General features: G+C 40.6%; 2 protein-coding genes across 5 annotated transcripts; one reads left to right on the forward strand and one right to left on the reverse strand.

The window, feature by feature from the left end:
* The first annotated feature begins 893 nt into the window (after nt 1-893).
* Nucleotides 894-19,147, forward strand: pcsk7 (proprotein convertase subtilisin/kexin type 7). Its single transcript, XM_046876306.1, has 16 exons — nt 894-1,044; nt 3,540-3,998; nt 4,190-4,324; nt 4,414-4,579; nt 5,200-5,290; nt 5,642-5,696; nt 7,731-7,869; nt 7,995-8,095; nt 10,463-10,630; nt 12,064-12,168; nt 12,287-12,389; nt 16,435-16,591; nt 17,221-17,315; nt 17,413-17,524; nt 17,630-17,747; nt 18,183-19,147. The coding sequence occupies exons 2-16, from the start codon at nt 3,591-3,593 to the stop codon at nt 18,369-18,371; spliced, it is 2,142 nt and encodes a 713-aa protein (XP_046732262.1). The 5' UTR covers nt 894-1,044; nt 3,540-3,590; the 3' UTR covers nt 18,372-19,147.
* Nucleotides 19,148-20,391: 1,244 nt separating this feature from the next.
* On the reverse strand, nt 20,392-25,217 carry tagln (transgelin). Of its 4 annotated transcripts, none has more exons than XM_046876307.1 (6): nt 25,061-25,215; nt 22,843-22,886; nt 21,950-22,141; nt 21,336-21,507; nt 21,089-21,191; nt 20,392-20,921 (listed from the first exon to the last, which is right to left on the reverse strand). In XM_046876307.1, the coding sequence occupies exons 2-6, from the start codon at nt 22,852-22,854 to the stop codon at nt 20,774-20,776; spliced, it is 627 nt and encodes a 208-aa protein (XP_046732263.1). In that variant the 5' UTR covers nt 22,855-22,886; nt 25,061-25,215; the 3' UTR covers nt 20,392-20,773. The 4 variants fall into 4 exon arrangements, with proteins under 4 accessions (XP_046732263.1, XP_046732264.1, XP_046732265.1 ...); XM_046876308.1 differs by having other exon boundaries at nt 25,057-25,206; XM_046876309.1 differs by lacking the exon at nt 22,843-22,886 and having other exon boundaries at nt 25,061-25,217.
* Between the last annotated feature and the right edge of the window lie 2,569 nt (nt 25,218-27,786).

Raw genomic sequence — 27,786 nt, forward strand, 5'->3', positions numbered from 1 at the left:
ATTTGTCTAAAAATAAACTGTATGTGTAAAGATTGGTGGAGGGTTGGGTTTTCTGTTAATAAATATAGAAACCATTACATGGCAATTCGTTTTGCACCAAAGAATCAACATTTTTGTTAAACTGTCCTAGTTTTAATGTATTTGAAAGTGTTAAATAACCCAGAATATGTTACTTAAAGAAATTAAGGTTAGTCAATCTAAAAATATTAAGAACTGTAAATTTATCCCCATGTGGAGTCTCCAAAACCATCAAACACTATAATGAAACAAACTCTTATGAGGACCATCCCAGAAAAGGAAGACTAAGAGCTACCTCTGCTGCAGTGGATACGTTTATTAGAATTACCAGCAAACCAGCAATTTCTATAAATGCTTCTCGGAGTTAAAGTGGCAGATCTATTTCAACATCCACTGTTCAGAGAAGACTGCATGAGTCAGGCCTTCATGGCGAATTGAAAGAAACCATTAATTCGGAGGAAGAGACTTGCTTGGGCCAAGACACACAAAACAGTGTATCAGTGGATCACGTGACTCCCATAAACCCTACACAATGCAATTAGGGTTTTTTTTTGTCTAAATCTCAACATTATTCTAACAATAATTATGCGATTTGTGTGGCAAAAGAACTAACGATACGGACCAAAAGATGTGAGACGTGAGCTACGCATTTTGTTTATCATAATTTTGTCCTAAAATGCGTTGCCATATTTCCATTATTGGAATTATAGTTAAAGTTTGTGTATGTAAACGTGTTGGGGGATCTGCTTATCAAAAATTTCACATTTTATTTGATTTCTAATCAACAAAACGAACTAAATGACAAAAACAAATAAATAAATAAATAAAAATTCGTAACCATTCGATTTTTGGCCAAACAGCGCCATCTTGTCACCACGCGCCACTGTGACACCGGATATGACGCAATAGGAAAACAAGGCGGAAATAAACAGCCAAGCTGTCAAGAGAACATGGACGAGTGCGGGGAAAGTGGTCTGTTTTCCCGATATTGTGGTACAGCAAACTTCTTCTAAAGTTTATTTGAAGGTAAGGTGATAATAGACATTGTAAAGTAAATCTTTTGTGTAGTTTATTTGTTTGGGGATATAAAATTAGGACTAGATATTGAAATGAAGTAGCAGGTTAGCAGGCTAGCTAGCGGGGGCTGCTACAGTTTAGCGGATGTGAACATGTCTAATATTCAAAATTATAATAAATTCATAATTTATTTCACGGGTTACTTTAAAAGCTGGGTATGTTTTTCTTGTGTTTTTTATATCAAGTTTGTTGAGTCGAATTATATTTAGGATAATTAGGATGTTTTGATGGATTACGTCTCCTCTGGTTCTGGGCGCGTCCCAAATGACGTTATTGCATAATTATTGTTTATTGTTGTTGTTTTGAGAAAGAAAAAATATTTTAAATAAAGCTCATTCTATGTAACAGTAATTATATTAACAATTATTTAAAAAAATTTCTTCCTTTTAAAAAGATAATCATCTGATTTGTATTGTAAAACAAAAGTTTTCCATGTTGAATTTTATTTTATTTTAATTAAAACGTACAAGAGTAGACATGTGGTCCATTTCAGGTCAAAACAGATATAATATACAGATAATAAATACGTTATTGTTTCAATAGTAACATCTCATCCAGGGATTATGGATGAAGGAAAGTGGAACCAGTGGATAAGATCTTCTGATCAGAAGGTCATGGGTTCAAATCCCAGCACCACCAAGCTAAACCTTGAGCAAAGCCCTGACCCTTTAATTTTTTAACTGTATAATCGAGATAACCATAAAGTTATGTTGGGTACGGTACTTCTGAGAAGTCATGAAATTAGTCGATTCAAATATTTAATCGCTACGATGATCGAGACTCGTGATTAATCATAACTTTATTTAAACTTAATGATGAGCGAAACCAAACTCAACATAGGGCATGAAGACTAGACATGTTTTAAAGGTCATAGATGTACATCTCTGTTAGACACGTTGGGGAAAAAAAGAACATAAAAAAACCACAGGTTTCCGTTACATTTGCTTACTTGCACTGAGCGATTCACTTACACGAGCCTGTTTAGATTTTCAGCTCTTGTAAATGTTTGAAAGTAATTATGGTGTTTTAAATGACGTAAATCACGAGGATGCCAAACGTGCTGGATTTGCGCATCACGCCGCATTTTGGCGCATCAGTAAAACAAATTTTTATTGATTGAAAAATAATTTATCTCTTTTTTTTTATATATATATCTGAATAAAGTGACGTCGTGAATAAATGTTACGTGCGCTGCATCATTTCTTGGAGGCGCCCACTGGTTATGGTTATTCCACAAATGGTTATGTTTGTTTTCCATGATGCTGCATCTAAAACACACCCTAATGCTGAATATACAGAAAAATAAAGTTGTGAAAATGGAAAAAATATATATAATGTGTGGCCTCTAGGGACTTCCATATGATGGTAATGAAGGAAAAGCTTAATCTTTATGGAAGGAGTGTCCAGTATCAGGGCTTTTATCAGGTGGGACATGTGGGGACACAGGAGACAAGACATGAGTCTTCAAGTCTACAAGCATTGGATATGGTTTTAACTTTAAGAGAGCGGAAACATGATAAATGATTGTTTACAGCTACTGTAATTGCAGTGGATGGATGTTCTGCAAAGTGAAAAGCAACTACAAATAGTTTAATTTCAATTCATATAATTAATCATTTTGAATTAACGTTGTTTATTGGTATTAGCATTTGTAAAGATCAACAGTGTGTGTTGTTTAATACAATTATAATAAAAAAAATTACATGAGTGAAAAAAAAGATATTTGTTAATAAAAAAACTTAAGACAACTTTTCAAAATGTAAACAAAGCGGCTTTATAGAACGTAAGATTCATAAAACTAAAATATATATGTGGTTCTTCTCCAAACTGTTACCACAATGTTGGAGGCACACAGTTATATATATATGTGTGTCTTTGGATGTGGTAGCATCAGTGTTTCACTTCAGGAGACTTCAGAACCCAAACCTGTTCCAGCATGACGATACCCCTGTGGACAAATCGAGCTTCAGGAAGATGTAGGGGTTATAAGGGTTGGAGTGGAAGATCTCCTGCTATAGAGCTCTGACCTCAACAATATTCATCACCTTTGGGATAAATTGGAACTACCACATGGTGATTATCTACAGTAACTAATCTCCACAAGCACACTCCAGAATCTGGTGAAACATCTTCCCAGAAGAGTGGAGGTTCAGAATTAAAATCAGACTCTTACCACCAACAGCAGCTAAAATCAGTTTGGTAGTGAAATACATCAATTTCGGTACCTAACTGTTTTTAACTGTTGTTGGTGGTACGTTTTCTGCTACAGGAACGTCTTCGGGACAGAGCACATGCTCATGACATGCTTTTAAATTAAAAAGAGCCAAAAAAAAAAAACAAGGTGATGTCATAATACTAGTGATGTCTATTTATAGTCACATGGTTAAAAAGTATTTTCTCTTTATTGAAATACCTCATGCTCTTCTTTTTACGTTCCATTTCAGGGCTCAGGGGTCGATGTGGTGCAGCTGCATTGAAAGTGGCACCTGTTTGCTATGGCATCATCCCCTTTCCCCCTTTTCACCGCCCTGCTGTTCCTAACATCGCCCCCTCTGCTGTCTTTTTTCATACTCGAACCCCCGACTCCCCCGCCCTCCTGTGAGCCCGGACGCTCGTGGGTGGTGCAGCTGAGCCACAATTCTGAGCCACACGAAAGCTCTCTGGATGAGCTGGCTGAACGCGTGGCGCTGGAGGCTGGGCTCGAGAGCCACGGACAGATCGGCCAACTTCATGGCCACTACCTGCTCTGCCATGTGGCGGGAGAGGACGAAAACGCACCAGGAGCCGGCCGGACTTTGGACGCCCATCCACACGTAGTCTGGCACAAACAGGAGAACATCTTGCGCAGGTCCAAGAGAAGCTTGGTCTTCAACGATCCCAAATACCCGAGTCAGTGGCATTTGGTGAGTTGACGTGGGGAAGTATAGAACCGAATGCAGTGCAGTGTGAACTCTACAGTGCCCACTACGTCTGTTATTAAATCTATTTGCATGTATATTTCCATTAATCGTTTTCAAAAAAACGAGACATCATGGACTCAAAAGGAAAACCACTTCTGTGTTCATTCTGCAATTCTCTTGTCTCTCTGCTGCAGCACAACGATGTGAGGCTCGGCATGGACATCAACGTGACCGGCGTGTGGGAGCGCAACATCACCGGCGCGGGCGTCACCGTGGTCGTCGTGGACGACGGCTTGCAGCACACACTGGAGGACATTCAGCCCAACTATGTGAGCGCATCAGCATTTTCCTTTCCCTTGTTCTCTCTTTTGTTGAGGTAGCAAAAACGCTCGTTCATCAAACCTCGCCTTTGTTCCAGTCTCCAGAGGGCAGCTACGATCTGAACTCGAACGATCCGGATCCGATGCCACACCTGGACTCGCACAGCGACAACCACCACGGCACGCGCTGCGCGGGAGAGATCGCCGCAGTGCCCAACAACAGCTTCTGCGCCGTGGGAGTTGCATACGGCAGCAAAGTGGCAGGTAACACGAGGCCATTTACAGTACTGTAAATAAATCAATCGGTTTTGATAGGAGACTTTTTTCCCAGCATATGATACACCAACTAGGTAACCAACATTATGACCCCCGGCTTAATATAGTGTTGGACTCCTTTTGGAGTCAAAACAGTTCTGACCCGTCAAGTATTAACGGCATGAACTTATTCTGCAATTTGAGCTACAAGGGGTCGTCTGTTGGACCACACGGACCAGCCTTTGCTCCCCAAGTGCATCAGTGGACGACTGTTCCTTCCTTGGAGCACCTTTGATAGATACTGACCACTGCAGAATAAGAACATCCCAAAAGCGCTGCAGTTTTGGAGATGCTCTGACCCAGTCGTCTAGACGTCAAAACTCACTCAAATCCTTACGCTCGCCCAAATATCCTGCCTTTAACACGGCAGCCTTGAGGACAAAATGTTTACTTGCTCCCTAATAAATAAATCCACACACTAACAGGAGCCATGATGAAGAGATAATGAGTTCTTCACTACATCACTCATAATGTTATGTCATAATCTTATGCCTGATCAGTGTATATACAAATTACACTCCCCTGCCTGTTTATAACACACAATTAATCTTTTTTTTCCTGTCCGCCAGGAATCAGAGTTCTGGACGGACCCCTGACTGACAGCATGGAGGCCGTGGCTTTCAATAAACATTACCAAGTCAACGATGTTTACAGCTGCAGGTCTTTTTTTTTTCTTCATTAATTATATATTTCTTGCAGAGTTACTGATTCTATACAGTCTAATAAAAAGTCGCCAAAGCCAGAATTAATGCTCTATAGAAAGTTTGTTGACCCCTGACCACAAGTGTCCAACTTTGTAGTAAGAATTTGAGGGAAGAAACCTATTTTGTCTGGAAAAGTCAGTGTCCCACTACTTTTGTCTGCATAGTGTATGTCTCTGTGGCTTGCGTGTAATAATAAATATGATTAAATAAATAAATAACGGTTTTGATTTGCACGGATCCCATACACCACCTCTGCTTCAGCTCTTTTTTTGAGATTTGTTTCACCCTCGTGTTGTTTCTGTTGTAGCTGGGGACCGGATGACGACGGACGCACTGTTGATGGACCCCATCCTCTGGGCCAGGTCTGTGTTACATCTCCTGATGTTTATAGCATAATTCAAGTGACATGGTGTTCTTCTGCGTCATGTCATAAATCTGTGTAGACGCTGGACTTGTTTGTGTTTTTTACGTCTTTCACCTGCAGAGGGCACTGTTATTAAGAGTATGTATAGAACATGTGTAATGTTATTGAACTATAAAAATAGCCAGGTCTAAGAAATGAAAAAGTTTCTGAGTTACAAGCTGAATTTACTGTTTAATATGTTCAATAGGGTTGAGGTCAGAGCTCTGTAGCGGGCCACTCAAGATCTTCCACTCCATCCCTATAAACTAAAGACAATAACAGATCGGCCAAAAAAATTGCCATCATATATCCGGCCGTTAGGTGCCCTGATTTCTAAATATCGGCATCAGCCAGAGAAAAACCCATATCGGTCGACCTCTATACAAGATGCTATATTGGACACTCCAGATTTGCACACACTTTCCTGCTAAATGGAAAAGAATCCCTAAGAGGGCACCCCTGGAAAAAACATGACCATAAAATATATATTAATTGACTGCAATACACTTAAAAACAAAACACTGCTTCCAAAATGTATCAACAAACAAAACGGAAAAAAAAACCTAGAATACTTGAGAACATTAAACTGAAGGACTCCATACAACCACTGAACTCTGCTGTAGTCAAAAAATCTAATACAGTTGCATGTCTAGAAATAATGGTTTGGAGAAGAGCCACATACATCTGGAAAAGTCGTGTGTCCCAATACTTTTGACCAAATGGTTTATAAACCAGAGATTTGCATATTTGGTGCCGGGCAACAGAAATTAAAAAAGCTTGTTGTCTGTGATCTGATCTGTCAATTAAATTTCCTCTGTGTGAAAGAGGACAGTTCATGTTTATTGAAACTGGAGATCCTGTAACGTGAACTTAAATCGAATGGACAATTTTCGTCTTTCCTCGTCGCTCGGTTTTCCGACTAACAAATTAATATTCAACTGGATTGAGCTTTTTCTGGAACAAAATCTTTTCTGCCAGTCAAGAATTTTTGGATCCAAATAGTTTCCGTCTACACAGTTACATACTGAAATTGTATCCGATCCAGATGTTTTTACGGTCAGTGGCTGTAACTGATGCCAGTTTATAAAAAATAAAAAGTTTGATTCGATTTCTCAGTTGGAATCACATCACTTTTCTATCACGTGTCTGCATGAACTTTGATCTGGTTTGTTATTTTTTTATTCGTATCACGTCTACGTTTGCGCCAAATCTTCAGCGATCAAAGTTTGAAAAGATACAGGTTTAAATCGAGAGGCGTACGTTTTTTTTCCTCATGTAAAAGAACGTTATGCCGAAATGAATTCAAGAGCAGCTCTACATTCAGTGTTCAGAAATCACTAGGCAACGTTTCCTGCTGTATCCCTTCACAGGCTTGGCATGCATCATGGAAAGCGTTCAGGAACGGTTATTTTCAGCGCCTCTCCGCGGCCCTATAAACCCAATCGCAGTAGCTGCTGTACTCTGCGAGAAATTATTACAGAGCTCTTGGGGTTTGTACTCCATTAATAGGAAGATTCGCCAGGACGTTTCGAAGCGACGAGCGTTTTTTTAGCTTGTATTTGGACGTCTGTGGTTGTTTTATTTATTTATTTTTTTTAAACTACAGTTAAATCTCAATGCAAAAGTCTGGAAAGCGGCGAAGGCTGAGAGATGAGTATCCAGAAAACCATACGGTTTAAACTCTTTAGGGTTTCACAACAGCAGAGCGTGTTTTTTTTTTAAATAGGAAAACCAGAAAGAACCCCTTTTTAGCATGGTTACAGAGTGCAAGAGACGAATGAGCTCCCTGGAGAGATGTTTCCCGGCTCAGATGAAAGGCAGAACGTTTCTGGAAACTCCGATTCCACACGCGCATTTCTTAAGATCGAATTAAAACGTTCTTATTAGCTACAAAAAACCTTCAGAAAGCGGGTATTGCACTCGTGTGAACAAATGCGTCTGCTTGTAGAATCTTGGTTCTGATTGTGGGGGGGGGGCTTTTATATTTTTCCAGGCAGCACTGCAACATGGAGTCGCAGCAGGCAGAAAAGGCTTCGGAAGCATCTTTGTTGTCGCCAGCGGTAACGGCGGCTTGTACAATGACAACTGCAACTACGACGGCTACGCGAACTCGATCTACACAGTCACTGTCGGTAAATAAAAAAACGAATAACTTAAATGTTTGTTTATTATATTATATGTTAAATCCAAGTCGATCCTAATTCTGTTGTTCACTGGTAAAACCGTTTTCTTAAAATTATATCTGTGCTTGTTTTAGGGGCCGTCGATGAGAACGGAAAGATGCCGTTCTACGCAGAAGAGTGCGCCTCCATGCTGGCCGTGACTTTCAGCAGCGGAGGAAGGCAACTGCGTAGCATCGTGAGTGCAACCCCTTTACCGTTTCCTGAGGGGAAAAAAAAATTCCAAACTGGGAAATTCACGGGTTAATTGAACACCAGCAAATGCATGTCTACGCCCACACAAAGCTTTTTTTTTATTTAATTATTTATTTTTCATAATTTAAACTAAGCCATGTTTTCTCTATATCCTAAACATCATGACACTCACTGGAAATTTGTATGACACATCTACTATTTATCCCGAGCTCTGCACTGTTACTGTATAAACTGTATAGCTTACAGTAGCAGAGACATGATGCATGTCTCCCTGCTATGGCTGTTTGTATGAGTGCTACACCATGCGTGTTGGTAATGTTCTGTTCAGTATAGAAAGGTTAGATCTTCAGGAGGAGCCTTTTTTGGATCCTGGCATGTAGGGAGAACATTCAAAGAGGCCCGCTTTGAGAAAGCTCGTACCGCGCAGCTCTGTTTGGCATTATTTTTCCCCGTGTCCACGGTGACATGGTTTTGGCAGCACTGCCTCCGACCTCAACTGTGTTTTAGCCATTACAGCTGCCCAAAAACCTTTACCAGACTCAGAAAATGGTGCTCGCAGTCGGTTTCTGCTAACGTTCAGTAACGAGAACAGGGTCAGATGTGTTTTCTCTCCGCTCAGTGTTTGTATAAAGTTTTATTGCAGTGCTGTCTTTCGAGTGTTGATTAGGACGTCGATTAGTTTTCTGTGAGGCTTGCAAACGCTCCACATCATCAGAGTCTAATTATACACAGATCGACGGGAGGTTATTGTTTAACGAAGCCAATTCATTCATGTGCTGAAGATTTCTTTAAGGAGGTGGTTTTAAAACGTTTTTTAAATATATTCTGAATTAAAAAAAAAAAAAAAAAACACTCCATATAAAAAAGTACTTAGGATTAGAAATTAGGTTTTTTTTTAGAGGGACAGCGCATGTAGGACGTTTCGGAGACAAGGTGAGGGAGGAGAGATTGAGATGGTTTGGACATGTGCAGAGGAGGGACATAGGGTATATCAGTAGGAGAATGCTGAGGATGGAGCCACCAGGAAGGAGGAAAAGAGGAAGACTAAGGAGGAGGTTTATGGATGTGGTGAAGGAAGACATGCAGGTAGTCGGTTTAAAAGAGGCAGATGTAGAGGACAGGGGGGGTATGGAGACGGGTGGCGACCCCTAATGGGAAAAGCCGAACGAAGAAGATGTAAAATAGTACTTAACTTTGTTATTATTACTTAATCATGAAAGTAGGCCAAATAAAGTAAATATTCATATAGTCATTAATAAATATATTTATATCATTAATATATTGTAAATAATAAATATAATACAATGCTCTTAGTGCAGCGTGCAGTCTCGCATGTAAAAACAAACAGCACGTGGTGTCAGTGAGTCGCATCTAGAGGTCGCTCTTGTAATGACAGTGGAGCTTCGCAAATGATGCAACCCGGAAAAACTATCGGTATGGATTTCTGCCCATAGCTGATAGTTCCAGCTATCAGTTCCAATTATTTGGAAATCTATTCAGTCGACCCTCAGTTTCCGCTGTTAGCAGAGCAAAAGCTGTATTTGAACACAAAGTCTTCAGGATGACAAGAGTTTTTTCTATATACATCCTATACAATTGTGTGCCTCCAATTATAAGGAACCACATAGGGCTGGAAATGTCTTGTGTCCCAATACTTTTGTCGATATAGTGTATGGCAGTCACAATTTTTTATAATGGAAAAATGTATCTAAAAGTGAATTTTCATGAATGCATTAGTTGCTTCAGTATGATTTTTTTTTTTTTATCAAATGATATTAGAAGATCTTCAGCTTTTCATCAGTGGCCTGTATATGCTGCTGATATTTCAATCTTCCACCTAATTGGAAGGAAAGTGCCTGCTTTATATGCACACACTCGCTTTCTGGACAATTGTTTAGACGTTCGTCACGTGCCAGACTCTTCGCTTTGTTAACAAAGCCGGCGAGCTGCATCACTCCTCAGCTTCTGTTCGACAGTTTCCAAGTCGTTTAGTTACCATTTGCTGTTCTAATAACCTTTTCTTTAGGGAAGATGTTCCACTACATTTTGGAGTTATGTAGGGGTTGAGGTCAGAGTTCTAAAGCATGATCTTCCACTCCAAACCATGTATACTAGATCTAAATGGAGCTGGATTTGTGCCTATTATCATGCAGGAGCAGGTTTGAATCTCAAAGTTCAAGTGAAGGGCAAATTTAAAATGCAACTAATCATCCTATACTAGCAACTGTGTGTCTCCAACTTTGTGGAAACCGTTTGAACGATATATGGCTGAAGGTCACGTCTCATCACCTATAGTGTATATGTTATACATGGTAAAGAAAAAAACACAAGACTTGCTTTTTGTGTGTAGGTGACCTCAGACTGGTCGCTCCAGCACGGCACGGGCTGTACCGAAGGACACACTGGAACGTCCGCAGCAGCTCCTTTGGCAGCTGGCATGGTGGCCCTGATGCTGCAGGTGCGGCCCTGCTTAACATGGAGAGACGTTCAGCATATCATCACGTACACGGCTACACAGGTACGACCCCAAACACCACTGTATCGAGGCTAGAAATCCAGTTCTTCTGTCCGGGCAGTGTGGGGGTTGTGTAATAGTGGATACAAGTTATTCCCCGGCTTTAAACTTTCAACCGCTCATTAACCAAATCATTGAATGCGGAATTTTTTTTGTTTGTTTACACACTTCTGCAAATTTAAAGGTATTCATTTCCATATCCAAATTTTTTTGGGTAAGGTGTATGTATTTCACAGGTCAATATGTCCAATGTCAGTTGTCTCAAGACTTTCTTTTTTTCTTTATTTATACAAAAAAAATTATTTATTTTATTATTATTTATAGTGGCTGTATTATTTCTCTAGCAATTCTTACTATGAGCAGTCAAAATAAACATGTAAATAGAATTTCTTTTCTAGGGGATCCTGGACACCCGTTAAGTACCGGGACACTTTAAACAATGAACTTTGAATGGATGATTTGACATTCTTGCATATGAATAAACTAACAGTGTCTACATACCATCAAACACTTCCACTCGTATCTCTACATAACAAACTCCTCACTGTTTAAATATCTTTTATTCAATTGCGTTCATTTATTTGTTTGCTTGTTTAGTGTAGCGTGACCGTCTGTCTACGGTTCTACGTTTCTGTTTACATATGCGGCATTTAGCAGACGCCCTTGTCCAGAGCGTCGTACAAAAGCGCTTTGAGTCTTTATCAATGAATAAATCTACACTGGTATGCTAGATTCCAAACTTAATATAAATCAGACCACAACTCTTGAAGATAGTCAGGGGCTCTGCTATTCGGACATCTAGAGGAAGTTCATTCCACCACCTCAGTGCCAGAACAGAGAAGAGCCTTAAAGTATACTTCTGACTTCTGAGAGAAGGTGGTAGCAGTCGAGCAGTGCTGAAGGATCTCAGACAGCGTGGTGCACTGCGAGGTGTGATGAGGTCTCTGAGCTAAGATTGTGCTGGTCCATTTTTGGCCTTGTAGGCAAGCATCAGTGTTTTGAATCTGATACGTGCAGCTTCTGGAAGCCAGTGAAGGGAGCGCAGCAGTGGGGTGGTGTGGGAGAAGTTGAGCAGATTGAACACAGCTGCGTTTTGGAGCATTTGCAGTAGCGACATGTGAGGAGAATTTCAATTGATTGTTACCCCAAGGTTGCGAGCGGTGGCTGAAGGGGAGAGCAGAGAGTCATGAAGAGTTATTCTGAGATCTTGACCTGGAGATGAATCACTTGGGATGACCAGCAGTTCTGTTTTGCTGCGGTTGAGTTTTAATTAATGAGCACTCATCCATGAAGATATGTCTGTCAAGCATGCCGAGATCCGAGCAGAAGCTGTGGTATCTGAGGGAGGGAAAGAAAAAGATGAGTTGACTGAATACATTTTTAATACATGTACAAATAGCGTGTGTGTGTGTGTGTGTGTGTGTTTGTTTCTGTAGTACGACACTGACGTAGATTGGGAGACCAATGGTGCCGGGTTTCACCACAGTCACAAGCATGGGTTCGGCCTGCTCAATGCCTGGAGGCTGGTCAACACTGCCAAGGTATGTCCTGTTGTCTTCTGGGGTCTTATGTTCAGATGTGTACGTGAATCCCTGAAGTAACTTTCTGTGTGTGTGTGTGTGTGTGTGTGTGTGTGTGTGTGTGTGTGTGTGTGTGTAGGTTTGGGAAACCGTGCCAGTCCTGGCATCTTATCATAGTCCTGTTTTAAGAGAAGGAGAGATAATCCCGGCTTTCCCGAAGAAACTTATCCTCAGCTGGAATGGTAAGAACTCTTATGAATGTAGGTACATGGAAAATGTATGCAGTGAATTGAGGGCTAAACTAAAACACAGCACGTCCAACCTGAATGTTAGAGACGGAGAAAGCAAAAACCTGTGAGGTCTGTGTCTCTAAGTAAGAATCGTTGTCTGTGTCTGCACTCAGGTTGCAAAATTCAAGGAATTTGTAAGACTAGAAACTTTCCATGGGAATAAACTGGGATTTGACATAATTACAAATTTAAATGTAGTTGGGAAAAAAAAATCTTCCAAGATAATTTTGGTTAAAACTACCAGATTTATTGCAGTGGAATTTCTACACTGCATCTTCATCAATCACTGCAGGACTAATGAGACCACGCCGTTTAAAACTTCCTTGTGCTGTGTGAGCGATTGTGGAACGAAATTATGCTAAAAATTAAATCAGTCAAAAATTCAATTTTTAAGTCTGTATTCGTTTGTATGCATGTCAGCTTATGACCAAACAAGATGTTTCTGATACAGTTTATATATATTTCTAGCGAATTTCCATAAATTCCTCCTAAGTTTCCAACTTGGAATATTTCCAAAATTCCCCAGCTGAAGTTCCCATGGAAAGTTTCCGGAAATTCACCGGACGTTTTCCGCCTCTTTGCAATTCTGTTCCACACGATGTCAGAATCGTCCTCTCATCAGCAGCTGGATTTTCATTTTGAGCACATGGTGATGTCACTGGTGGACGGATTTAGCAAAAGCATGCAAGGCCCAAAACCACAGAATGTTTTGCTTTTTAAAAGCAGAACCCCGTTTCTTTTTCTTTTTTTTTTTTTTTTTTTGTCACTATCAGTTTAATTTTATTGGTTTAATTCGTATTGGTCATAAATGCATTGCCTTGCCCTCTAGGAACGCGATTTGCACCGCTCGACCTCATGTTTTGGTCGCTGCAGGGACAAAAGTTTACAGACACTTGAGCATAAGATTTTGTGTATGTGTGGACATTTGTGCTCACTCAGAAACAAGGGTGTTTGTAAACTAGGGTACTGATGTAAAGTGAGGTGAGGAGGCCTGGGGTGTCGTTCCAATTCATCCCAAAGGTGTACCGCAGGGTTTAGAGCTCTTTCACAGGCTGTGTAAAACATATCTTCCTTCACAGGTGAGGGAAAAATTTAATGCTACAAACATCCAAAGATATACACTGATCAGGCATTATGGCCACCTGCCTAATATTGGGATGGTCCCTGTTTTGCTGCTAAAACAGTTCTGCCCTATCTGATCATCAATTGCATCATGAATTTCAGCTTCAGTATAGAATATATTTTCTTAAAGAAACAATAACTAGTACATAAATAAACACGATGCAGGTGCATCTACATGGCCCAAAGGAATCAGCCAATCAGAATCAAGAATGTAACAGCTTTATGGTATTTGAACAAATTGTCTCATTGTACACACACAAAAAAAAACACACACACACACTCCGCTTCTTCACTAGAGACAAACATGTTAATCCATGTCTAGAAATGGCACTTTTTGCTTGTAGCTCCAGTTTCTACTACACGTATAAAAGGGCAAGTCTCAAGCGGCTTGTCGTTAAATTTGATCAGCCTGTTTTTCTCGCCCGGATCCTGCTACTCGTTTCCAAGCAGGCTGATTGCAGTGCTAGTGTTTGTTTGAGATTACGATGGAGAGAGAGAGAAAGAGAAAGAGAGAGAGAGAGAGAGAGAGAGAGAGAGAGAGAGAGAGAGTCCAGGCTCATCCCCTCCCAACTGGTAATCACTGAACTGCCCTTATTAGGCAATGTTTTGCAACATCTGTGTCACTGAATGCACTGAAAAGCCAAGTCATCTCTCATCACTCATCCACGTTTTATGCGCTCTTTCAATTTGCCTTCGCTCAGATCCTGTTTACCAGCACATCTTTATGTTGCCTCACAAATTTATATCATAAATTAAACCTGATTTTTTTTTCTTTTATTTTTTTTTTCTGTATGAAAATCGTGCATAACCTTAATATCCACCAGCCTTTTTTTTTTTTTTTTTCCCGCTGCCCAAGAAAACAGCATACTTGGGAAAGAAAACGGTTATCGTGTGACAGACAGCACGCTTACACACAAACCGGTGAAAAAAAACAACACTGAACTTTCATTCAGGACGCAGCAATTCCCATGTCTGGTTCCTATTGAGCAGAACATCTGAAGTCGGCCCTGTAGGAGATCGTTTCATAAAAACGCAAATAGTTTCGAAAGGGAACAAACAAGAAAAGGAGCTTGTGCGGTGCGTTTGATATATTTAAAGAAGATTTTTTTAGGGTTTTTTTGCCTTGATTTACATGATGCACTGTAACAAGAAAACTATGTTCCTGTTCCTGTGACATCTTGAAGTGTTTCCTTCCTTTTGTTACCGAACAAATTAATTAAAATGCCAACTGAGGTCCATTTAATGTTCTGGAACTTTCATTTATAATCATGTACTATACAAGCTAAGGTATTGGGGGTTTAAATAGTGGTATTCAGCAGCAAGCAAGAAATGGAAAGTTGCGGTGTGTCTCGAGTAACATTTCGAATAATTTGGCCTCCTGAGATTTTCAGCATGCAGTTAACTGCAACACGGCTCTCCTCACGGATTTCTGAACCCCTCAGACGCTCGACGATTGTTTATGCTTGGCTTGGCGTACGCACCACTGTTTATATTGCGCCTGGTTGGTTTTTCCTCCTGTGCGAATGCCTGCTGTAGTGAGAGCTTTGAACGATACTGAAGGCTCGTCATAGTCTGACTAAATACTTCTCAATACATTTGACATCTATAGGCTCATATAAGCAAACCATAGATGTAGACTCTGAGTTTCTCTCTCACTCCATAAGGCTCTTCTTCCCTATATGGAGTTAGTATGTGGGAACGCGTTAGCAAATAATGTCAGAGGAAATGCCAAGGAATTACAGCTAGATGGACACCGGTGATGGCACAAACCCTTTCCCAGCGTATTTATTTTTTTTATTTTTTTACCGTGTGGTTTTCGTCACAGTCATCACACACACCGCTGACATGAGGCCACATGTATTTTTTTATTTTTTTTTTATTGGTTCGGGTATTTTTTTTTTTCCTTTTCTTTAAAAAGAAAGTATAAATTGTGTATCAGATGGTTCTTATCTTTAGAAAAAATTAAAAGAAGGAATTGATTCTAGTTGTTTTAAGCGCGCTTTTTTTTTTGTGCTCGGGTTCTCATAACCCCTCCGCTCCTCACTAGGAGTGTTTTTTGTCCAAATTAATCTGTCAGGACTCGCTGCAGAAAGAATACATGAAATGCAAACATTTGTGTTGGAAACGTTTCTGTGGGAGCATAGTGAGTCGTGTGACAGACAGACAGACAGACAGACAGACAGACAGACAGACAGACAGACAGACAGACAGACAGACAGACAGACAGACAGACAGACAAAAGTACCTGGTCATAAGTTTGGTATGTGATCTTTGAGCATTGCATTCCACATTTAGTCCCAATTTGCTCTTATTATTCCCTCCACTTTTCTGGGAAGATGTTCCACTAGATTTTAAAGTGTCCTTATGGATATTTGTGCTTGTCACCCACAATGGTATTAGGAAAGGCAGGTGCTTATGTAGGTGAGGAGACCTGGGGTGCAGTCAGCGTTCTAATTTAGCCCAAAGGTGTTCATTACGGATGAGATCAGAGCTCTATAGCAAATCGTTCAAGATCTTCCTCTCCAAAGTATGTAAACCAGATCTTCAAGGAGCTCACTTTGTGCACAGGAGCATTGCCATGCTGGATCAGGTTTGGGGTTTCCAAGTTTAAGCGAATGCAAAATCTTATTAAAGACGTCCTGTACAATTGAGTGCCTTCAGCTTTGGGGTTTGGAAAAGAAGCAAATATAGCAGGAAAGGTCAGGTGACCCAATACTTTTGGCAATATAGTGCGTATATACACAAATAAAATTTTGACCTGAAAATATATCCATAAGTAAATTGAGAAACCGGCATTAATACTGATTGTGAAACACACAGTTACAAACTGTAATAAAAGTTCATCTCTCTCTCTCTCTCTTTCTGTTTTTTTCAGTCACAGCTGTAGATCTTAAACAGTCAGGAATAAAGACCCTGGAGCACGTGGCAGTGACGGTAACGATAACTCACCCGCGGCGTGGAAACGTCGAGACCGTACTCGTCTGCCCGAGCGGGATGACCTCGCTCATCGGAGCCAAACGAGCCTTGGACACGTAAGCTCTACACCACCAACTCTTTCGCACACATGAACTATGTCTCCAAAAGTTTGCGGACGCCTGAGCATGAGATCGGTATGAGCTTTTTGAAAATCCAATTCCACATTTAGTCCCAATGTGCTCCTAGAATTCCCTACTTTCACATTCATCCCCAAGGTGTTTAATAGGGTTGAGGGTCAGAGCTCTGTAGCAGGAGATCTTCCACTCCAAAGCCATGCAAAGCATATCTTCATGCAGTTTGCTTTGTGCATTGTCATGATTGAACAGGTTTGGGTCTTCTAGTTCAAGCGAAGGGAAAATTACATGATACCGCATCCAAAGACACTTGTACAATTGTGTGCCTTCAGCTTCATGGTAACAGTTTGGGTAAAAGGCAGAGAAGAACTGCCACACAGTACATTTAGTGTGATGGTATTGAGCAGATGCTCGTATACAGAGTTACTTCTTAGGGCTCAGGGGCCCAACAATCGCAGCTAGGTGGTGCTAGAAGCTGAACTCATGAACTTCTAAGCAGACCCAAGCTACCATTCCCCAAATTCTCATAAAACATGCCTCAGTGCTTTCTTAATTTAAAGATCCATTTCTCTAATATTTATTTATTTTATTTTAATTTCTTTGGGTTACAGAGACACTACAGGATTCACAGACTGGACTTTCTCGACTGTACGTTGCTGGGGAGAGCAAGCTGTAGGCCAGTACAGTCTTCACGTCACTGACCACAGTAAGGTCCCGATATCCCACCCCCACCCACAATATGTGGCACTTTGATCTATATTTCATCTTAAAACTAAAATTTGAATTTTTTTTATCTTTTTTAGTTTTTTCTTCCCCATCAGGAGAAGACTCATTTTCTCTGGGCACACTGAAGCGCTGGAAACTCACTCTGTACGGCTCAGAGATGTCCTTTCAGGAGGTTTTGGACAGAAAAAGGTGAGAGAGAGCGCAGATGCATTATGGCAGATTAAGAGAAAGCAGTTCCATTTTTCTCCTCACCGGAGCTGAATTGTGATTGGTTGTTGTTGGGTTGATTGACAGGCTGGTGGAAGAGTCTATGAGCGGCCAGTTCCTGAACAGCAATTTCTCCATTCCGTGTCCACCCGGCTTGGACATTCCTCCAGAAGTAGAGATCCCGTTTACCTTCAACACACTAAAGGTACACCCGTGTCTCAGCTTTACACCTACTTACACACACTCTCACACGCACACTTCTTTTTATTCAATGGCACCTAATAAAAATGCATTCTTGATACATTTTACACGTTCCATGCAATACAGATGTTCCAAAGTGAACATCAATACAGCTTCAGGATGTAGTTTGGCATGGTGTGACATCTCCAGGTTTTCTGTTTGGAGTTTTATACTTTCTCTGGGTTCTCTGGTTTCCGTGTGTGTGTGTGTGTGTCAGGGTTTCTGCCGAGTTTTATAAAGTCTAAAATATAAATAAATCTTACTTTTAGGCCTTAAAAAGTCTTCAATTCGCTGTTGTTGGTCTTAAATCGTTTTAAACGGGTCTCAATTTTCCGATGTCCATGTAATAATGCTCATCGAAATGCTGATGCAGCACTTTTTTGTTTGTTTTTATTTGCAGATTTTGCTGCTCCTGGGCTGCTTTGCCCTCTGCTGTTCTCTGTACTACATGCTGGAGCTGATGCTCCCTCACTTGCACGGGCCGGGGCGTGGAGCCTCGGCTGCGAAAGACGGCCAGTTTTTGGAAATGCAGCCGGATATTGACTTAGAGGCCAAAACACCGCTCATAGGAAACGATGACGACACGTAGCACTCAGGTGGGCGCAGCAAACACAAGAAGTGACATAAACCCGACGCACCTTAATCGAGCCATGCTAGTTCCAGTGTCAAGTTCTCAATCCAGACCTGGAAGATGATTAGCTGTGATGTTAATTAGGGTTTCGTGGACCTTTTTTGCACATCCGGATCCAGGGGTGTGTTGTTTCGTTCCGCTGGGGCACATCGGACCTTAATTTAGGAACATTTTAGCAAGAATCCAAGTGTTTACAGCAGGAGCAGAATCCTGCTTTTGAAATGAACAAATTACTTGATATTGCTGGTACTGAGATTTTCTTTTAAATTTGTGTGTGTGTGTGTGTGTGTGTGTGTGTGTGTGTGTGTGTGTGTGTGTGTGTGTGTGTGTGTGTGTGTGTGTGTGTGTGTGAGTGAATAATAAGGGTTGTATGGTGCTTTCAGAGAGAAAGAAGAGTGCTATATTTTTATTATATTATACCTTTTTGCCAGTTTTGTTCTTTTGTGTGTAATATATATACTGGGCCAAGTTAAAGCAATTCATCCAGCACTTTTTTCTTTCTTTTTTTTTCTTTTTTTTCTTCTTTTGCCCAGTGCTTTAAACTTAATGGGAACGATGAGCAATTAATTTGGCAATACATGTAATATATTGATATTTCTATGAAAACAGATGCCTTTCGAGACATGGGTCTTTTTACTAAGCTGCAGTGTTTTACCTGTTTGACAATCCAAAGACAAGAAAATGTGATCAACAGCTGGTCTGAATAAAGTCAATAAAATATTTTTTTTGGCGGATTTTCTTCTCGTACTTTATTAATTGGTGGTGTATGTAATGTATTATAGTAAATATTATTTTGACCCTTCTATAAGGCAATACAGTATTTTATAATTATGGGGACTTCGTATTAATTATTCTGAATGTCATAAATTATGTTGAGGAGTTGTTGCAACCCTGGTCGGATTGTTCTCTCCATACAGGATCTCTAGATCAGGGGGTTTCCAACCTTATGTTCATCACACTCCAGTCTCGGTGAGTGGGAGGTGTGTTTTTGTAAAGGTGCTTTATACCTGTCGCATGTACCTTACAGCACAGTGAAATTTCTCCGCATATCCCAGCGATGTTAGCGGTCAAGGGACAGCGCCCCCTGGTGCACAGAGGGTAAAGGGCCTTGCTCAAGGGCCCAAGAGTAACATCTTGGTGATACCGGGGCTTTAACCCCCAACCTTCCGATCAGTAACCCAGAGCCTTAACCACTTCCTGTAGAAAATGTATCTCCACACCTTACACACAAGGGGTTTGGAACATGTGACCTGTTTGTGGAGACAAAATTGTATTTTAGATGTCGTCATTTTCACTTAAAGGCTGCTTTTTTTTTTTTTTTCTTTTCCTGATCAATTGCTGTCAGCAAAATCCACAGCTGGACTGGAATGTTCAGGAATGTTAGGAACAACATTTTAAACTATGTATTTGGTCAAATACTGTACACCATTACGTTTATAAAGTGACATAATGTCTAGATGAATATACTAGGATACCATTGCCGCTGCGGTGGTGCGGTCAAAATTAGCGGATTTTTGAAACTCGCAGGGGGTCTTACAACGTAACCACCGTGAGTTCCAGGGGCCCACTGTACGTTTATAGCCTTATCTCATTCATACACCTGAGCAGCTATGACTTAAGGGTTTTTTTGTAGGGGCTCACGAGTGGCAGCTTGGTGTGGCTGGGATTTGAACTCATGACCTTCAGATCCAAATGCCTTAACCACTAAGTTCGAGTTTAAAAAAGGTCTAGGTCTTTTGCGAGGTTCACCGATATAAGGATGTATTTAATCAACCTGGTCAGATTGTCATCCTCAAAAAAAAAAAAAATCAATAAGGGGTCTTGGTTTCAGCTGATCAAATTTCGAACAAAAAAGAAAAAAGAAATTTGTCGTCTTTTTATTAGACAAAAAACAAATATACCTGTATTTTTCCTCAGTTCTCGTATCTCCCCTGATACAACCTCAACATTTTAGAAATTCCAATCTTATTCCAATCACTTGTTTTAGCATACTTTTATTTGCATAGAACTTTAAGTACAGGTTTTCTTGAATAAGTTCATCATCACAGAATCTTCTGTCAGGCGGTTACCTCCTTTATTTGATTGGTACCTGACTCGCTCAGAACATCAGGACAAAAGCCAAACGTTATCAAATCGTTCGTGTGCCGTGTTTTGGGAATCCGTTCAATTTGTTAACTTGTCACAGATGTACAACAGAAAATGTTTCTGATTTTGTGTGAGAAGTGTACGTGTGCATGAGTGTGTATGTCCCGTTTGCTGTCTTTTATACTGTCGCTGTGGTAGATTTAAGACTTTGGCGCATGTTTAAAGTGGTAAAGGAAGTGGAAAAAGGGATGGGCGGGGATTAGAAACGAGTGGATTTAAGGGTTCAGGATCTGTCTGGGTCTACCGTAGCCTGTCATGCCAGCTTGGGACGCCCCTTTGTTGGAGCCCATCTGCAGGCCGATGACATTCTTTCCCGATTTAATCTGGTCATCAGAGAAGTCTCTCCGGTTCTCCTGAGCTTTTCTGTAAGAGGCAAAGAACAGCAATGCTGGACAGTTTTTCCTTTGCAAGGGGCTTAAAGGTTCAATCATTTTCATGAAAATTGTGAACACAAAGTTCTTTGCTTTGTCCTTCTTGAGTGTCCCAGTGTAACCAATATTCAAACAATTGCAGCTTCAGCCACTACTCACTTGAAGAACCAGTCAGGATTACCACGGAAAGTCCCATCATTCTTCGTGACTGCAATGCTGCCAAGGGCCATCAATGTTCTCTGCACCGCAGCCAAGTCTTTTCCTTTGGGCATAGAAAAGTCGAGTTATTATTTAAACACAAACATCCCAATAAACATCATGACTTCTGGGGGCATCTCGTGGGACATCATATCGCTGTCTTAAATGAACCGTTGTATATTTTACGGAGCCACATATTGGTTATTACCTTCCCAGAGATCGACGGTCTGAAACATGTCGGTTTTGGTGACGCCATACGCCTCTGCAGCGTTGAGGAACTGGGACACCTGTTCCATCTGTTTAAAAGCCATTGGTGAGCTTTGTATCTTTTTTATTGGCTTTTCTCCATCGTGGAGACTGTTGATGAGCTCGCCCAGGACCTGAGGGACGTCAAGGAGACGATTAAATGATCATGTGACGGACCGTTGTAGATTTTATACAATACTTAGTAATGATCGTGGGGCGTCTGTACTAGCAAGGCTTTCCTTAGTGTGAAGGTGTATATTTGTTTGAAACAAGTTGGAAGGAAGGCGTGAGTGTGATTTCCTGAAGTTAGACTGATTGAGAAAGTGGGTTCCTTTCGAACCAGAAACCAGGGGCAACAGTTGTTTGGAACTCAGTCATTGTAACAATCACCTGGTTTGTCCAGTGTATCAAGTAACATGGGTAGATTCAGATGTGTCCCCCACTGTAATACCTTGTAAACAATACAGCAAAGGGACCTTCAACCTGGCCACCATAGCTTCCATCATGACTATTTTGATATCAACCACGTCTTATAAAAACGGTGTTTGCATCGTCAAGAGGGAGATGATCACTCACACATCCATCCTTCAGCCAATCCTGGAAGCCCTGCTTGCCCTCTGCAGGCTTTCCCACTCCAGAACCGCACTGGGCCATGATCCACTCCACCAGACGCTGCTCGAGCTCAGGGTCATACTTCTTATCGATCTTGTCCTGCACCTGGCGACTCAGTCCGTAGGATGGACCTTTGTTGGCCATGCCTGTGGGTCCCTGCTCCAAAAATAGCAAGCAAATAGAGATTATGGTTATAATTCAAGGAGATAGATGTTACTTTCTGAGCTGTTTCAAAGGGAGGTTTCTGTTTACTAAGCCCTCGCTATACACTATGCATTAAGCTTAAAGCGACAATAAGCACATTTCCGGTATCGCATTTCTCATTGGTTTTACTTACCCGACACTGCACCTGACAGTACCACTCCAGACCTTTCAAGTATTTGCACTTTATTTAAAAAAAGCTCCATATTAAAACAGTGTGTCAGAGCAGTGTCTCAGTCTGCCATCGGCTTTCTTCTGAAACATTACTTCAAGCCACAAGCCAAACACAACACCAGCGAAAAACAGCCAGAAACCAACATCGTGGGCACAAGCTGCTACAAAAGAAAGATTAGCACAATTGTGACATCTTTAGAAAGAATTTCTCCCGAATCATGCACGTGTTCCTGCCAGCAAATCAACTTCAGCCAATTTGTCACAGCCCCTAAAAGTCAATTCTTTTCTTTTTTTTTTGTGCTGAAAGGGCTGTGCCAAAGGAAGCTCTAAAGGCTGCAGAAGCACATTTGTACATATTTCTGTGCCAAGCCCACAAACACACACACACACACACACACACACACACACACACACACACACACACACACACACACACACACACACACACACAAGAAGTTCTGGAGAGTCAGCAGCACCATCACCTGTGCTGCCATCTTGATGTCTTGGCAACCACCACGCTCTGGGCCTAGAGGTTAGAGGTGGGCAAGAATATTCAAGCCAAACTGTTAGTTTGTGTTAGCACCCTAGTTAGGAAAGAAAACACTCTACAACTTGGCTTTAAGCCATGGATGTTCATGGTCTTTGACCCAGTGCTGGCTTGAAACCGCACAGGAACTCCACCTTGTGAAATCCCACCCATCCTGTCCAGCGATATCAAACTCTTATTCTTATACGAATATAAACCATTCCATAGCTCTTATTAGTCCCTTTTTAAATATATATGTAATCAATGCAATGACAAAGTGGTTATTTTTCATTTGAAGCACATCCTAAAGAGTCATATTTCAATTTCAATGACTCAACAATATCAATTAAAGAACATCCAGAGCTGCTTTTGAATCGGCGTTTTACGTTCTCACTATATGGACAAAAATTTGCATTGAGAAACATCTCATTTGCTCTTATATTGACCTCCACTCTTCTGGGTAGATGTTTAGATTTTGGAGTGTTCCTGTGTGGATTTGTGGAGATTTATTCAGCTGGTAGTAAAGTCCAGTAGTGATGTAGGTGATGTGAGGAGGCTTGGGGTGCAGTCAGCTTTCACATTCATCTCGAAGGTGTTCAGTAGGGTTAGGGTCAGAGAGTCAGAGCTCAATTTGATGCCACATAATGATGGATGTTACAGAGAACCCTGGAGGTATTAAACATCTAAAGCTTTAACACTAGAGACTCCTTCCATAGATGTGAACATCTTTTTGTACTCTATCGGTACTTTCAAATTTGTACTTTGAAGGTACAAGCAGGGTAGGGATCAGGTAGAAAAAAGATCTTATCTTGTGGCTCATCTCAATTTGCTGTATGAGCTGGTGAGTTTTCAAATCTTCTGAAGAAAAAAAGAGTTTATGTCGTTAGCACTTTTCACAATGGACATTGTCTCAAAGCAGCTTTACGGAATTCCAGAATAGAAAAAAAAAAGTGAGATATGTGTATCCCCGATAAACAAGTCTTGGGCGAGGAAGAACTCCCTTAGATGGTGGATGGTATGAGGATGAAACCTTGAGAGGAACCAGACTCAAAAGGGAAACCCATCCTTAATTTAATGCCAATCACAAAAAAACAATAAAAGAGAGAAATACAATGAAAGCAAGAGTGTGTGATTATGAGTATTGTCTGTTGCCACAGAAAATTCCAGAGTGCCGGTTTGTCGAATGACTAAACACATGGAACGATGTAATGACATCATGTCTGAATGGCAGCTGGAACGCTGTGCAGATATCTTTTATCTTCCACGCCTACTGCTCACTCAGCTACTGCTCGACTATTCCAGGAATTCCTGTCAGAAAAGGGTCTTTAGCACTATACCATAGAAAGAAGCAAAACCTTATTGTTGATAAACTAAAGAATCGTGTTGATAGTTTATAGAGCAACCGAACTATGGTGTTCCAGACATCCTTGATAAGATGCACTGAACACTTAGGAAGCTGTTCAAGATGACTGCACTTGATCCAGATAAATCTTTGGAAGTCTACTGGTAAAATATTCCAAGGTTTACTTTTAACAAGTGTGTTCTGTATACCACATGTTTAGTGGTGATGACTGAGAGTCCAAGAGCCTGCAAGCTTGTGTGTGTCCAAGTATGAGGACTGACGGTCGATAATTTGCGATGGACCTTCGTGGAACCTCGTTACAGCCTTTTATGGCCATCGTTTGCGTTCGTGTTGAAAGACGGGATGGTGTTTTTCATATCCGTGTTACAAAAGTAGCTGAGCCAGAGATCTTCCCTGGATGGAAGTGTTGAACAGTTACATCTGTTACATCGTTACATTTTTTTATTATTATTTCTGCGCAAAGATGTAAAAAAAAAGACAAGAAAATACATATTTTTTACTTCAGACTTAAGTAAATATGTCTTTCAATTCCGCCAGTCCACGTTCGCTGTGAGCCAGATCTGAAAATTTTTGTGGTTAGCCTCCCAGATTTGTTTCACTGAAGTGGAATTCCAACCATGTACCTATTTTCTTTTCTTCAAATCGCACTTTAAAGACTTACAACGCAATGTAAAGCATCGTCAGACAAGACGAGGACTTCAACACATCACAAACTAGAGATTATTAATCGTATCGCATGATTGACAAAGTGGAAAATTTCCATCCGTGTATCTCGGAAAGATAAAGAAAACTGCATGAAAGACGTACTCACTGTAAAGGGTTTTCAGACGAAGGTCCTCGGTACGGTTCGGGAGGAGTGTGTGTTGGTAAGTATGCGCGTGTGGATCTCTGGGCGTGGGTGTTTTATGCAGCGGCAGGAGAGTCCTCCCTCTGAAAAGAGCGAACTTAAAGCTAGGAAGGCTGCAATGACTTCACCATTCGAGAACTAGCCACACAGAGGATGGAGAGAGTGAGGGAGAAAAGGAAACCGTGGCCTTAAAAGGACATGGCCTTTTTTCCTTTAAGCCTTCCTCTTCAGTAGACTCTACCTCCCTCTATCTCGCATTGCTGCTTCTTTTTTCTTTTTTTTTCTTTCACCTTCTCTGCTAGAAGTAAGTGAAGCCTTATTTGGGGAAAAGAGGTTGGGGAAGTAGAGAAGACTTCAGCCAAGAGGCTTCTGGTTTGGTCAGGGAGAGGAATTCTCGAAATACCACACCGCAAGACTTCATCAGCTCACGCCAGGAAGGGATCGAGAACGAGGCAGGCATGTAGGGCTCAGGATGGACAGAATGGAAAGAAAAAAAAGGCAAGAAAGTAACTTACAAAGGATATCAAAAAGATTAGAAAAAAGTGGTAGAGAATAGAGGGTGTTAGGAGATCGGTGTGTGTGTGTGTGTGTGTGTGTGTGTGTGTGTGAGGAAGAAGGGTTTTGGATTGAACAAGGAAACAGGGAGAGAAAGAAAAGAAAGAAGACATGATAAAGATGAATTGCTGGTGACTTGTTGACACAGTTGCTAACAAGACCTTTTATGTCCACGATACTCCCACCCAAGTGTACGAGTGGTGCACGATGAAGAAGAAGTAAGAAATGCATTCCCAGTGTGCTGGAATTTTACAAGTCTGCCCTTTCGGTATCAGGCAAAAAAGACCAAGAACATAAAACCTACAAAGACCATTTGGAGTAATGTTCTCAACACTACCCTGGCTACCTCTCTGTCCTCAGAGTGGCTGAAAGTGATCTTTCTTTTCCAGTCGAGCTTTTTTCCCCCCTCATATTCTAGACTATAATAAGTGCAAAAACAGCAGCTGGAGTACATTGACAGACGGAAGGCAGTTACACCAATTCATTCTCTAGACAAGAAAACTGAATCAAATAACCACATCGACTTTGTATTGTAGCACCGACTTTTTATTCCAGAAGGTTACTATTGTCCAGGTGCCATGTTCCGACACAATGTCTTCATCCTTACATTCATTCAAGCAATCAAATCAGTAATAATCCAATCGACTACTAATCACTCATCATCCATTCATCCACTTATATAAACAAACATTGAGCTCCTTTCATTTCATTTGTTCCACCGCATATGAATCCATCCGTTCATTGTTCATCCGTGCAGACAATACATATAGACATCCATTCATACCCTTATTGCATTATTGGTCCATCTATCTATCCATCCAGCTATGAATTCATCCATTCATCAGTGCAATTAGCCATTCATCCCCCCTTCCAAATATTCATCCACCTATATCCATCTGTTCAAGCTGTTAATGTGTTATCTATCTATCTATCTATCTATCTATCTATCTATCTATCTATCTATCTATCTATCTATCTATCTATCTATCGCTCTCTATCTATCTATCTATCTATCTATCTATCTATCTATCTATCTATCTATCTATCTATCTATCGATCTCTATCTATCTATCTCGCTACCGATCTATCGATCTATCTATCTCTCGCTCTCTATCTATCGCTATCTATCTATCTATCTCTATCTATCTATCTATCTATCTATCTATCTATCTATCTATCTATCTATCTATCTATCGCTATCTATCTATCTATTGCTCTCATCTATCTATCTCTCTCTCTCTTGCTCTTTATTTATCTATCTCTTTCTATCTATCTATGGCTATCTATCTATCTATTGATCTCTATCTATCTATCTATCTATCTATCTATCTATCTATCTATCTATCTATCTCTCTCTCTCTCGCTCTTTATCTATCTATCTCTTTCTATCTATCTCTCGCTCTCTATCTATCACTATCTATCTATCTCTCTATCTCTCTATCTATCTATCTATCTATCTATCTATCTATCTATCTATCTATCTATCTATTGCTCTCTATCTATCTATCTATCTATCTATCTATCTATCTATCTATCTCTCTCTCTCTTTCTCTCTCTCGCTCTTTATCTATCTCTCTCTATTTATTTCTTTTTCTCTATCTATCTATCTCTCTCTCTCTCTCTCTCTCTCTCTCTCTCTCTCTCTCTCTCTCTCTCTCTCTCACCATTCATTTAACTATTGATTCGTATAGCTAGTTATTCATTACTCCCACGCAATTAAGCATCCATCCATCCATTCAAGCATACAACCAACCAACTGGTTTGCAGAGGTGTTAAAGGTACACACATCCTTCACTCTAGTAGAGGTACAGATACTCATGTTTTAAAAGACTTTGGTAAAAGTTCTGACTGCACTTTTTCATTCAAGTTAAAGTAAAGAGGTTTGGGCTCTGATATGTACTGAAGTGAAAAGTAGTTTTTACTACGACCTGTTTTAGTGTCACACTGGAAACTGGACCTCACGTCATATTAATATATTAATACAAAAGAATTTAAAATGTTGTTCTCTAATGAATGTGTTCAGGCTGAACATCCACTATATAGAACACAAGCGGAGAAAAAATGATGGTGATCATGTGATCAGGAATGTGTCTGTTCTCAGTCATGTTTACATCGCTGACTCCCTCTGTCTCATC

Source organism: Silurus meridionalis, chromosome 20 (assembly GCF_014805685.1).
Source record: "Silurus meridionalis isolate SWU-2019-XX chromosome 20, ASM1480568v1, whole genome shotgun sequence".
NCBI classification, from domain to species: Eukaryota; Metazoa; Chordata; class Actinopteri; order Siluriformes; family Siluridae; genus Silurus; species Silurus meridionalis.

What these genes read in the sequence shown, in the direction of transcription:
- pcsk7 (XM_046876306.1), top strand. Translation starts at nt 3,591, where the DNA reads ATGGCATCATCCCCTTTCCCCCTTTTCACCGCCCTGCTGTTCCTAACA. An exon ending in TCACGTACACGGCTACACAG is followed by an intron (nt 10,631 to 12,063) that starts GTACGACCCCAA and finishes TTGTTTCTGTAG; the next exon opens with TACGACACTGACGTAGATTG. An exon ending in TTACCTTCAACACACTAAAG is followed by an intron (nt 17,748 to 18,182) that starts GTACACCCGTGT and finishes TTTTATTTGCAG; the next exon opens with ATTTTGCTGCTCCTGGGCTG.
- tagln (XM_046876307.1), bottom strand. An exon ending in ATTGGCTGAAGGATGGATGT is followed by an intron (nt 21,508 to 21,949) that starts GTGAGTGATCAT and finishes GACGTCCCTCAG; the next exon opens with GTCCTGGGCGAGCTCATCAA. An exon ending in AATCCTGACTGGTTCTTCAA is followed by an intron (nt 20,922 to 21,088) that starts GTGAGTAGTGGC and finishes TGCCTCTTACAG; the next exon opens with AAAAGCTCAGGAGAACCGGA.